General features: G+C 37.8%; 1 protein-coding gene across 7 annotated transcripts in view; it reads left to right on the top strand.

Annotated features, from left to right (window-relative positions):
• Nucleotides 1-13,663, top strand: part of TMEM45A (transmembrane protein 45A) — a 130,035-nt gene that overhangs the window by 92,905 nt on the left and 23,467 nt on the right. For 2 of the 7 annotated variants that reach the window (XM_066347799.1, XM_066347800.1), the window contains exons 2-4: nt 7,865-7,956; nt 8,050-8,193; nt 12,810-13,004. In XM_066347799.1, the coding sequence (XP_066203896.1) occupies nt 12,815-13,004 (190 nt within the window). In that variant the 5' untranslated portion in view covers nt 7,865-7,956; nt 8,050-8,193; nt 12,810-12,814. The remainder of the gene's footprint in view (nt 1-7,864; nt 7,957-8,049; nt 8,194-12,809; nt 13,005-13,663) is intronic. The other 5 variants (XM_066347801.1, XM_066347803.1, XM_066347805.1 and 2 more) reach the window with 3 other exon arrangements.

The raw sequence follows: 13,663 nt of genomic DNA, 5'->3' as shown, positions 1-13,663 counted from the left end.
AATAGAAAAAAATGAGATTGCTGGTTGCTGGAAGAAGGGAGGGATAAATAAGTGAAGCAAAGGAGACTTTTGTGGCATATTCTCTAAGATACGGTAATGATGGATACATAACATCATGCATTTGTCAAAACCCACAGAACTGTACAACACAAATTGTAAACCCTAATGTAAATTATGGACTTCAGTTAATAATAACATATCTAGATTGATTCATCAATTAAAACTAGAAAAACAAACAAATACTCAGAGATACTGACAACAGTATAATGGTTACCAGAGGGAAGGGGGATGAGGTAGTAAACAGTCAAATATACAGGGCGGGGTAAAATAGGCTTACAGATGTTTGCATGGAAAACAGTAAGTAATAATACAAAAATAAACTCTGTTTCACATACTCACAACTATAAACCTACTTTTGCCCTACCCTGTATGGTAATGGAAGATGATTTGACTTTGGATGGTGGACACACAATGCAATATACAGATGATGTATCAGAGAAATGTACACTCGAAATCTGTATAATCTTATAACCAATGTTACCCCAATAAGTTTAATAAAACAAAAAATGCAAGGTGTTAATTAGGAAACTCAGAGCAGTGGGGAGAGAAAACATGAAACTCTAATTTCTGCTCAATTTTCTGTAAACCAAAAAATTCTCTAATAATAAAGTTTATTAATTTAAAAAAATGAGGAGCACAAATATAATATGGCAAATACTTGTGTTTGTACCATACAGAACTGATTTTTGCATTATTTGCTTCGTTTCCATTACTTTTAAATAAAAATAAATATTACAGTTAAAGTACCCTTTGACATCTCTCAGTTCTATTCTTTCTCACCTTCTCCAAAGGAAACCACTATTTTTAGTGCATAACTCTGCTTTTATATCATTATATTCATATATTAACATGAGCAATGAATAGTATTATTTTTCAAGTGTGTGAAAACAATACATTAGTTGTATCAAACTATAAGTGTTTTGTAACTTGCAAATTTTATTTAACCTAATGCTTTAAAAATCTGTTCATGTTCCTAAATATTGATTCAGTGCTTTTATTAAGAAATCTTAAACTGTAATATCATATTCTACTGTATATATGTCACTTGATGATTTTTTACATTTTTTATTTTTTACTGAGAGACTGTGTGAAAGAGAGACAGACAGACAGGAAGGGAGAGAGATGAGAAGCATCAACTCAGTGTTCATTGATTGCTTTCTCATATGTGCTTTGATGGGGGGGACTTTAGCAGAGCCAGTGACCCCCTTGTTCAAGCCATCAACCTTGTGCTCAAGCCAGCGATCTTGGGATTTAAGCCAGCGACCTTTGGGCTTTAGCCAGTGACCATGGGGTCATGTCTATGATCCCATGCTGAAGCTGGTGACCTTGGGGTTTCGAACCTGGGTCTTCAGTGTAGCTCTATCCATTGTGCTACTGCCTGGTCAGGCACTTCATGATTATTTTACTTTTTGTTATTGGTTGTTCAGATTATTCTAATTTTATGTCACTATAACCAATGCAGCAATGAATTTTTTTTTACAGTCTTCAAGAGGATGTGTATATGATTTTTTCTAGGGTAGGTCCTACAAATGATACTGCTCGGTTGTGGGCGAAAGTGTACTTCAGGTATTTAAGCTACTGCCAAATTGCTTGGCAAAGTGGTAATGTCAGTTTATACTTCTAGTAGTGTATGTGTGCTTCCATTTCCCCACACTTTCACCAACACTTGATATAATAGATCTTTTAAATTTTGACAGTCTAAGAGATGAAAAATACCTCAGCTCTAAATTTCGTTATCTTTGCTCTCTAGTGAAATGGAACATCTTTTTATAAGTTTATTGGACATTAAGGCAGGGGTCCCCAAACTACGGCCCGTGGGCCGCATGCGGCCCCCTGAGGCCATTTATCCAGCCCCCGCCACACTTCCGGAAGGGACACCTCTGTCATTGGTGGTCAGTGAGAGGAGCATAGTCCCCATTGAAATACTGTTCAGTTTGTTGATTTAAATTTACTTGTTCTTTATTTTAAATATTGTATTTGTTCCCGTTTTGTTTTTTTACTTTAAAATAAGATATGTGCAGTGTGCATAGGGATTTGTTCATAGTTTTTTTTATAGTCTGGCCCTCCAATGGTCTGAGTGACAGTGAACTGGCTCCCTGTGTAAAAAGTTTGGGGACCCCTGCATTAAGGTTTTGCCTTGTGTTCGAATTGTCTATGCTTATTTTTTGCCACAAGTTGGGTGGGAAGCAGTTTTTATTTTTCTGATTCCTAGTTGAAAGTTACATTCTCTCTACTCAGTCTTCTTCAGTTACATTACTGCAAATAGTTTCTGTCACGTGTTTTAACTTTATTTACAGTACCATTGTGGTAAAGGTATTGTAGACCCAGGGCTGGATATGAATCCAGTTTTGTTACTGTCATCTGCATGACCTTGAACATTTTAGTTCCTCCTTATGTATCAGTTTCCTTACCTGCATAATTGGAAAGATAACAATACCTATTTCAGAGGTTTTTGGTCAAAATTAAATGAATTAAAATTTCAGAGCTCCTACTTGAATGGAGACTGGTAAACAGAAAGTAATAGATAAATGTTAGCTATTATTTTATTTATTTATTTATTGTATTTTTTTTAAGTGAGCAGCAGGGAGGAAGAAAGACAGACTCCTGCATTTGGCCGACTGGGATCCATCTGGCATGCCCACCAGGGGACGATGCTCTGCCTATCTAGGCTGTTGCTCCATTGCAACTGGAGCCATTCCAGAGCCCGAGGAGAGGCCATGGAGCCATTCTCAGCATCCAGGCCAACTTGCTCCAATGGAGCCTTGGCTGCAGGAGCAGAAAAGAGAGATAGAAAGAAGGGAGAGGGGGAAGGATGGAGAAGCAAATGGTTGCTTCTCTTGTGTGCCCTGACCAGGGATCAAACCGGGACGTCCACATGCTGGGCCCATGCTATACCGAGCCAACTGGCCAGGGCCTTAGCTATTAGTTTGACATATAAAAGCTTTAAGTTTTTGTTGTTATACAAAATAGACTTACTTTTTTTTTTTTACTTTTATACATGATAGAATTTCATTTCCATATCACATAAAATAGTTATGAAAACAGCATTCAGGGATAGAATGATAGATCAACAGAGTTGTTAAGAATAAGCATCTTCTATATTCACTGCTCCTTCCCTTGAAAATGAGCCTTATCCTCGTCTTCTAAAACAGTGACCAAGAAGCTCCAGCCATCACAATCACGTTCCAGGCAGCAGGAGAGAAGGAAGGGCAGAAGAAGTCTATTCTCCCTTTTTAGTCAGCTTCATTGAAGTATAATTCATATGCAATAAAGTTCCCTTTATAATTTTAAGTATGTAATTTGATGTTTTGACAGTGTGTAAGCTTGTGCAATTATTTTTTACATTCAATATTGACTATTTCCATCGCCTTGAAAAGCTCCCTCATGCTCCTTGCAGTCAATCCAGTTCCCCTTGCTTTCAGATGACCACTGAGCTGGTTCCTATCACTACAGTTTTGTGTCTTCTAGAATTTCATATGAAAGAAACCATGTGGTGTGTACTTTTTTACCTCTGGTTTCTTTCACTTAGTGTAATGCTTTTGAGATACATCAGGGAATTATTATTATTATTTTTTTACAACAATTTGTTTGTTTTTATTTAGAGATGTATCACTTTGTTCATTCACGAGTTGATGGGCATTTGGGTTGTTTCCAGGTTTTGGTTATTATAAATAAAGGGGCTATGAGCATCCATGTGCAAATCTTTGTGTGGACATAATTTTAATTTCTCCTTGATAAATACCTAGGAGTGGAATTGCTGGGTGAAATTGTAAATGCATATTTAACTTTTCAAAAATGACAAACTGCTTTCCATTCTCTGTTCTCACTCATAGAGTATGAGTTCCAATTGGTCCCCATCCTTGCTAATACTTAGTATTGTCAGTCTTTTAAAATTTAGCCATTCTAGTGAATGTGTATTGGTGTTTATTATTTTAATTAGCATTTCCCACATGATTAATTATGTTGGACATCTTTTTTCGTGCTTCCTTGCCATTCATATTTAAAAGTTTTAATTTTTAATGTGCTCAAATTTATCAGTCTTTTCTTCCATTATTTGCTTTTGTATCCAGTTTAAAACAATCTTTCCTATCCCAAGGTCACAGAAACTTTTCAGATATTTAAAGAATTTTTAAAAAAGACTATTCATTTTAGAGACAGGAAAAAAGAGAGAGAGAGAGAGAAGACAGGGATGAGCAGGAGGAAGCATCAACTCCCACATGTGCCTTGACCAGGCAAGCCTGGGGTTTCCAACTGGCTACCTCAGTATTCCAGGTCAACGCTTTGTCCACTGTGCCACCATAGGTCAGGCTCAAATATTTTTTTCTAAAAAGTTTTAAGTCCCTGGCCAGTTGACCCAATGGTAGAGCGTTGGCCTAGCGTGTGGATGTCCAGGGTTCCATTCCTGATTCTGGTACACAGGAGAAGTGACCATCTGCTTCTCCTCCCCTCCCCCTCTTCCCTCCTCCCCTTCCTCTCTCTCACAGCCATGGCTCAGTTGTCTCCAGCAAGTTGGTCTCGGACACTGAGGATGGCTATATAGCCTCTGCCTCAGGTACTATATATAGCTCAGTTGCCAAGCAATGGAGCAATGCTCCAGATGGGCAGAGCATTGCCCCATAGGGGGCTTGCTGGGTAGATCCCAGTGGGGGTACATGTAGAAGTCTGTCTCTGCCTCCCCTTCTCTCACATCATTAAAAAAAAGTTTTAAAATTTGATTTTTCACAATTAGGTTTTTAATTCAGTTAAATTTTATTTTTGAATCTAGTTTAATTTTTATCTATAACTAGAGACTTAATTGTAGAAACACTTTTTTCCCCACTGATTGGTAATTTGTATTGTCATTTCTGCCACTTACCAACTTCTCATATATGTGAAGGTTCCAGCTGTATTTTCTTTTGTCTCCTACTCCCACGGTAAGAGTGACTTCAACATCCCCTGTATGTTTCTGCCATTGTGAACTTATTTATCTTGTTCCTTATGTTGGGAGTGCTTTCCTTTTACCTCTACCTTTCAAAATCTTATTTATTCTTCAAGGTCCAACTCAAATGGTCTCTTCCAGTCTTCCAAGACCCTGCCATATGCCTTACTCCTGCACCTGAATTAAATAAAGAGGTTCAGCACATTTCTACTATTTTATTCCTTTACCATAAATCTTAGCTCATCTCTTTGGTATTTCACAGTCGTATGTGTTTGTCTTCTTTATCCTGACACATATAAACCTTTACATGTTGCAGTGGTAGACAGAATGTCTCCACTCTACCTTCCATATTCTAATTTTTAGAGTTTGTGATTGTTACCTTACATGGCAAAAGGGATTTTGCGGCCCTGGCCGGTTGGCTCAGTGGTAGAGCGTTGGCCTGGTGTGCGGAAGTCCCGGGTTCAATTCCCGGCCAGGGCACACAGGAGAGGCGCCCATCTGCTTCTCCACCCCTCCCCCTCTCCTTCCTCTCTGTCTCTCTCTTCCCCTTCCGCAGCCGAGGCTCCATTGGAGCAAAAGATGGCCCGGGTGCTGGGGATGGCTCCTTGGCCTCTGCCCCAGGTGCTAGAATGGCTCTGGTCGCGACAGAGCGACGCCCTGGATGGGCAGAGCATTCCCCCTGGTGGGCGTGCCAGGTGGATCCCGGTCGGGCGCATGTGGGAGTCTGTCTGACTGCCTCCCCGTTTCTAGTTTCAGAAAAATACAAAAAAAAAAAAAAAAAAAAAAAAGGGATTTTGCAGCGGTGGTTAAATTAATGGGCTTGAGATGAGATTATCTTGGCAGACCTAATCTAATCATGTGGCTCCTAAAAACTGGAGAACATTTTTCAGCTGAGTACAGCAGCAATAGAAAATGAATATTCTTGCTCAATGGAGTCTCGCTAATTTGAAGCAGAGTGTTTGATGTTCAGGAAGTACTCAATTATCATTCATTGACTTGAACTTGTGAAGCAGCATGAAGCCTGGAAGTGTAGAATGACTATGTTAGATTCTTACCGCATCACTGATACCTGTTTCTAGCATCTCTAGACCTTTGTCAAATGAAATCCTTGCAGACTACTCAGCCCAGTCTTCCTTGTTGTTGGCAGCCCTGTGCACTATGACTTTGACTAAGTAGTAGTAGGTAAATGCTCAGAATATATGCAAAGCTTTACCTCTTTTACATGTGCTGACAACTCAGTGATAGAAAGTCCCAGAAGGAGAAACCCTTTACCCTACAGTGTTTAACCTACTCAGAAGTGACTGATGAAGATTATCGGATGGGTTATATATAGACATTTTCTAGTTTTTGCCCTTATCTATGAGAACAGTATGAGGTTTGGAACCAGATATATGTTATATAAGGAATTTGGAATCTTAGCTCTGGTTTTTACTAACTTTATGACTTAGAATAGGTTAGAAAATCTCTTTGAGTCTCAGTTTCCACATACCTGTGGTGAAATACTTCCTTGAGTTGTCTCAAAGATAGGATAACTGAGAAGTTATTAACACATACTAGATGTTCAATAAATGCGAGCTTCCTTCCCATCTCAAGTGCAACATTACTAACAGAAATAGTCCAGACTTCAATTTACTTTGAAGAGTTGGTTAAGGCAGGTGATGCAACATAACTTTTGTGCTTACTTTCTGTTCATTGGTTTCTTTCTTAAGACATAAATCTTAAGATTGCATCACCATCTATCATATTTTCAAGTTTGCAGTTCTGTTTGTCATTCTGGATGTTTGGTTAAGAACTGTCCATGTCACACGAACATGACATGACCCTGAGAGGGGTATAGGAATAAGAGGCAGAGGTATAGAAGAGATCAAAATAAAATAAAATAAAATTTTAATAATATATGATAAAATAAAGTAACTATAATGACAACACTCTAGAATGGTTATTGTCTTGTGACAGAGCCAGGTTATTATTCTAGCCCCAGGAACAGTATTGAGCCATTCACCTCCGCCCACCATGAGCAAACACATCAGGGTGTATGACACTGTCAGTTGACAAATGGCCTCTGAGGTAAGGTGATGGGAATGTCACATTTAAATCTTACTGTTATAGTGTCAGCCTGCTTGTTCCCATATACTGTAAGTCATATTCTGGTTCTCAGAACAAAGAATACATAAAAATCAACTGGTAAGAGCTTGTTGAAATTTAGAATCCTAGAGCCTCCTTTGCCCCCAATGATAGATTTGGTAGATCTGAAGTGGGGTCCAGGAACCTGCATTTAACTAACTCTTATGCCTTGTTTCTAATACTGGTTGCTACCCAAGTCAGTATTTTGCAGAGGTGGAGTCCAGGCAGGAGCTCATCACCCACTGGCTACTTATTGAGTGCTAACTAGGTAGAAAGCATTACAGGGGACACGGCCCTTGCTCACCAAGGGCTTAACACTGAGAAGAAAGATAAGACTTGTAAAAAGACGTGTAACAGTTGCCGGCTATACAGGTTAGAGTCAGACTCTCTTCTCCCTTGTTCCCATTTCACTTTGTGCAAGCCTCACGTTGGTTTAGAATAATTTGTGCAAATATCTCTCTACCAGATCGTGTATTCCTTGAGAGCAAGTGAACTTCATTATCGATCTATAACAATCCTGTTTCATCATCTTTTGTTATTCCTGTAACTTTGGTTTGGGTCATGACTCCAACCCTGGCATTTGTGGCAATTTCTTGCTTGAGGTCATGTAAGTTAAGAAATGGATTGTCTTTATAGGACTTGACAAACAGGCCCTATTATGTTACTGCTGCCATAACCATTCTCTTTGTCTTATGTTCATCTCGATGGCATAGAAGAGAGCAAAGATCACACATGACCCACTGTCTTTGGTTCTCACAACAGGTGCTACATGACTGAAGCTACTGGTCATGTGGGCGGGGTGACAAGGTGAATCTCATTGAGAAATACTCTATGGCACAAGTTTAGATAAAAAGGTAGGTTGTTCTAAAGGGTGTGGTCCCTAGACTCACATTTATGCCGGCATTGTGACATTCTGAAGACTTATCTGTTCGACTTCATTCTGACAGATATGAGCATATTGGTTTAGTCTCCACGGAGGAAGAGTTTTTGATTTAGACCAATCAGTATCTGCTTTTTCTTCTTGACTGGAACCATCATACATTCTTGGAAGAAGAGAACTGAGTTGAACTTGACATTGAGAAAGTGTGAAGGTAAGGATAGTTTAAGAAAAATTTTCAAAAGTAAAATTTGAGAAAGTGCTAGTATGAAATGATGGAGAATCAAAAAAGTTGAAAGGCACATATGCTTATATGTTTTGCTCTGAGTGTTAAGGCAAACAGTAAGATGAGGCTCAAGAAATAGTTCAAACTCGTTTAGTGTGCTGGAATTTATAGGTGTATCTTGAAATATGAGTTACTAATTAAGATTTAAGAATACTTTATTTTAGTGATGTTCAAGGTAAATTTTTAGTTTGTTTTCCCAATGGTATCCATTTTATATTGAAGTTAGTTATTTGAGATTCTACCAAGAAAATTGCAGAATACCTTTTTCTGGACTATTTTCCTCTTTCTGTGCACTAGTTTGGTCTGTGGTTTATGTGAGTGTAATACTCAGAATTAACACCTACCACCTAATTTCTATCTTGGGATTTACCCAATATTATCTCTAAGTGTTAGAATTTTAAAATATTTCCCTTTTGAGTGACGAGTAAATGAGCAAGTGTGTGTGTGTGTGTGTGTGTGTGTGTGTGTGTGTGTGTGTGTGTGTGTTGGAGGAACAGTGAGAATAAAAGAGGCCAATATGGGTATCAGGAATTGTGTCTTATCTTTAGCTCAGAAGATGTTTGGTGTCACTGAAAGAAGAGGGTTTTTAGATGGGGAAGGAGTATGAATTTTTAGGATGAACTATGGCGAGAAGCCGGTGGTTGAATCTTAGCCCAGGTGAACCACTTTCCTTTGTGAGATTATAAGTAATGAGATCAGGCAGGGAGGATGTTGACAAAGGACCTTTTTGTTTCCTTCCCTAGAGATTTTCGCTGGGGTTTCTGCTGGTTGTCTGGCAGGTATGTTCTGCTTTGTGGATGAAGAATAGCCCTGTGTTCTCCTTCCAAAGGGAATGTGTCTGTTCTTTGGATTAAGATCTAATCAAACTCTGGAGTACTTGGCTTTTACAAGTAGCAAGTTATACCTGTGGGAAATAGTAAAACAGGGGGCAAAAAAGGTGGATTTATGGAGAACGGTGTTCCAGGAGATGACACGGAAGTCCTCTTTGAGGAGCTAAGCAACCTTTTCTCTCTGCATTGAAAATAGAGTGAAATGAATGTCACTTGCACTTCCAGGAGCAACTGGGTCTATTAGGTCAGGCAAATATAGTAAGCCTACTTGGACCTCATTTTGTTTGGGAAATTTAAACAAAAAATTATTGAAATCATCAGATTGTTTTAGATTAAAGGGTTAAAGGTACAGAAATTTTATTTACTGAAGTAGAAACAAGGGTTCACCTTCCTCCTCCGCACACACACACTCCGATCACTCCTTGTCCCTCTTTAAAAACCTTTACCTACTGCCCATTGCCCTCTATTACATCCCAACGGCAGTGCTGAGATATGCTGGCTCACTCAGCCCTGGGGGTGGCAGGAACTTGTTACCTGGTTGTGGAGGTGGATTAGGGAGATTATTTGGTTTATAGCTTGTAGATTTATGATGACTCCAAGCTTAATTTTTCACTTTATCTTCAACATGAATAATATATTTTACGTGTATGCTGAAAGTATTTGTTAGGTAAATCGAAACAAATCACAGTTTTTGTAACTCTGTTTTGGCATTTTCTTCCTTTTTAAATATACCAGGAGCCTCAAAAAAGGAGGCTCCTACTGTAGGAGAGGTCCTAGTTGCTTGCTTCTCACAATGCGTTAGTAAACAGTGAAGCTAACAAGGGGGATAGACCTTCAATAACTGATCACACAGAGAATTCATTAGAGTGAGAACTGAGTACCTTGATAAGGTATAAAGGGGCCAGTCTCCTTTGTAGGCCACCAGGGAGGATTCCACAAGCAGATATAATGGAAGGGGTTAGAGGAAAGCAGTAGAGGCAACAGGTCTCAAAAACGAATTAGTTTTCAGGGATACAGGGGAATTCTAGGATGATTTTTATATTTTGAGTTTGAGCAAGTGAGTGAATGGTGGTGTTAACCAAAATAGCTAACTGGGAAAAAATTATTTTTTGGCAGTGGCTGAGTGGATACTCTGATCGGTTCAATTTTTGAGTATGTTGAGTAAGAATGTGCTGGGAGACATCAGAATGAAGATATTTTTAAAATAAATGTTTCTTGCTACACAAGCTCTCATAACACAGTCATTTTAATTACTAACGATAATTTAGAACCTCACTGTGTATAAGGGACTCTCCAGGTCCATGGGTGAGTAGAAAGAATAGATTTATGGTCCCTGCTTTCAAGAAACCTATTCTTTAATTGCAGTCAAGAAATTAAATAACCACAGAAGATCCCATTAACCCTTTGAGACAACAGCAGAAAAAATGTTAAACACTGTACATGAATAACAGTCCAGAATATATATAGATGTTTCTTGCCTTTCAGCAGTTAGTATCCAAGTAAAATTTTTTATAAATTTCACTGAGTTTACTTTTGTTTTATTTTGGTAATTTGAGGTGGGTTGAGAATAACACAAGCTTGTTTAACAGTACTGTGGGTTAGTTGCTTTGGAGTAACTCATTTTAATTTTATGAGGTGGGTAGTGTTCCTTGTCCCATTTTACAAAAGAGGAAACTGAGGCACTTAAATGTTAAAAAACTTGCTCAAAGTCATGTAGCTAGTAAATGGTAAAGTCAGGATTCATAACTAGTCAGTCTGAATCCAAAACCCCTTTTCAGTTTCTTTAAATCCTATTTTTTTCCACTAAATATAGCCACGGTTATATAATTTATTTGAAAACTTTACTTTTAGTAGCTACAAAATTTATTTAATCATTCTCCTAACTTTAGACATGTATTGTGTTTAATTTAGTACCTGTATTTCTAATTATGTTTTTAAGATAAACTCCAAAAAGTGGGTTTCTTGTGCCAAGGAATAGAAAACTTTAAGGCTTCTTAAAAGATGTCAATTTTTTTCCCAGAGAAGTTCAGATAATTTTCAGTCTGGATGTATTTTTCAGTCATACATAGAAGTATTTTTCAACCCCAGAGAGTTGCCTAAACCAAGACAAACAGGGGAATTCCGTAACACTATGATGGAGATGGTGGTTAGGATAGTGAATCACAGAATGGTTGAGCAGGAAGGAACTCTAGGTAGGCCACCTCCTTTAAAAAAGAATTTTTTTATTATTAAGTAAGAGTTAAGGCTCAACAATGTTAAAGACAAGCCTCAATCCATACCACTAATTAGAGTTAAGACAAGAACCTGCACTTAGCACTATGTGATTGATTTAGTTCAAGTCTCTTGGATGGTTGGCATGATTCAGAGATGTGCTGAAATGTACCTTAGGGGTCTTGTGTAGCTATTTAAGAGAATTTTATCATCTAAGTCAGTTTTACAGTTCTTCCTTGAAACTTCACAGTTGTGTCAGAGGGATGTGGAAGTAACCCAAAGGGGTCTGCCCTGAATTGAGAAGCCCAATACCCACCCACAGAGATAAAGAACTCTGCTGGCCAGGGGAATACTGAAGTCCGCTTTCATAGTAAGATCTACTGGGATGATTTTGAATTCTCTCTTCATTATTCTATTGATGATACCATACATTTGAACAAAGGGCTGCTTACATAACTCAAAACTTAAATAATTCAAGATTGATTTTCCATAGCACTGACCAAGACTGGAGGACATTTCTGTTTATTATTGCTCCAACATGCAGCAATCGTGTAAAAAGAATTTACAATAGATTTTCCTTGGTATATACATCTGGGTTACCATCTGGGGTTAAGCTGTTAAGCCTCAAAGTTTCAATGACTTGGTGCAATCAAGGGTTGTTTATTGCAAAAACTGAAGCAGGGTGGTTAGCCGTCCTCTATATTACAGACATGCCATGTCAAGGTTGCCAAGACAGAGGAAGAGAGTTCAAGGAGTCATGTAGGCTCTAACTGACTTAGCCTGAAGGTGAAAAATGCCACAGTTCATTGGCCAGAACTAGAAACATGGTTTTGACTGAACTGGAAGAGAGGCTGGGAAAGTGTGAAGGAACACACAGATACTGGATGAACACTAGTAGTCTCTTCCATAGATCTGATTTCTGATACTTTGAAATTACCTTCTTAAGAAATTAGTCAGCAACTTTATATCATTTTAAACTTTAAACATAAAAGTATAACTTTCATATTACTTTCCTTCAAATATGCTTAAGAAATGCTTTTAGGCTCTGTTAAAAACCAATAAAAATTTTGCTTAATAGTTGTGGGGTAAGTCATTTAACTTCTCTAAACCTGTATCCCAGTTGAAAATGGGATTTAATCTCATTTGCTACTCTGTGAGTATTCTATGTGAGGTCTGGCTTGTCAAAATTATAACAAGCAATAAATAATGTTCACTTTGCAAGATAAAACAAAACCCAAGTATGTTGAAAACTTTAAGTTAGAGACCTTATGTAGAACATTTGGCACAGTTCCTAGAACAAGATAAGTGTTCAAAGACCAATTTTTTTCTTCTGACCAGTGTTATTGATATTGTACTGATTCTACTACTGTTGAGAGTAATATTCTTTTATCCAATACTCGGAATCGGTGGTATATTCATGATTATTAGAAGATAAGCAACTAGCAACGTTTTGGCTAAGTTCTGGAAATAAAATGTCTTTGTCTTTATATTTTCTTATCTCAGCAGACATGGGGAGTTTCAAGGGTCATGCTCTCCCTGGAGCTTTTTTCTTTATCATGGGTATTTGGTGGACTCTGAAGAGCGTTCTGAGGTATGCCTGCAGAAAACACAAGCGGATCTCCTATCTTGGTACCAAAGTATTATTCCATCGAATAGAAATTTTGGAAGGAATCGTAATAATCTTCATGGCTATAACTGGTGAGTGAAATATTTCTGTCTTCTGTTTTCTCCTTTTGGGTATTTTCACATGCAAAGAGAAGATTTAATATCAAATCAGCAAATAGCTGAAATGAATTATTTATTTAAAAATATCTCTGAACACATATTCTAACTGTGATTTCTATCTTATATAATTGTTAGGAGATGATGTGTCATATTTATACACAGGTTTGTCCCTTAAAGAGTTAGTCCTGGTAATTAATTTGCCTGTGCACTCAAGGTTAACTTCCTCTATGAAATTAGCTGGAACCTCTGAAACAATTTTATAGCAATTATTCTGATACTTGAAAGAGTAAACTCCATCAGAAACCATTTTTCAAAATGACACCCAAATAATCAGGTGGTTACGGGAAAGTTTTAATAATAATCATTGATAATAGGCTATACAGACAGAGAGTTAGGCTGAAGACTTGCCTCATGCATTCATCTTGTTTGTGTGATTTCTAAATTAGAGAGAGAGGTTGGGTCAGATGACTTCTAAGACCTTTCCATTGACTATACGATTCCGTAAAAATGTTCTGTGTTTTTAGAATTTCACTTCTTTATGAAAGGCAAACCTTCCTAATATTCTTTTATATATCTTCATGCTTAATTCATGGCAATAGGTCTTTGCTATGGCCATCAAATTACAGAGCAAT

This window comes from Saccopteryx leptura, chromosome 8, assembly GCF_036850995.1.
Source record: "Saccopteryx leptura isolate mSacLep1 chromosome 8, mSacLep1_pri_phased_curated, whole genome shotgun sequence".
In the NCBI taxonomy this organism is placed as follows: domain Eukaryota; kingdom Metazoa; phylum Chordata; class Mammalia; order Chiroptera; family Emballonuridae; genus Saccopteryx; species Saccopteryx leptura.
The sequence above is the reverse complement of the archived record's forward strand: the minus strand, read 5'-3'. Positions and strand labels throughout refer to the sequence as shown.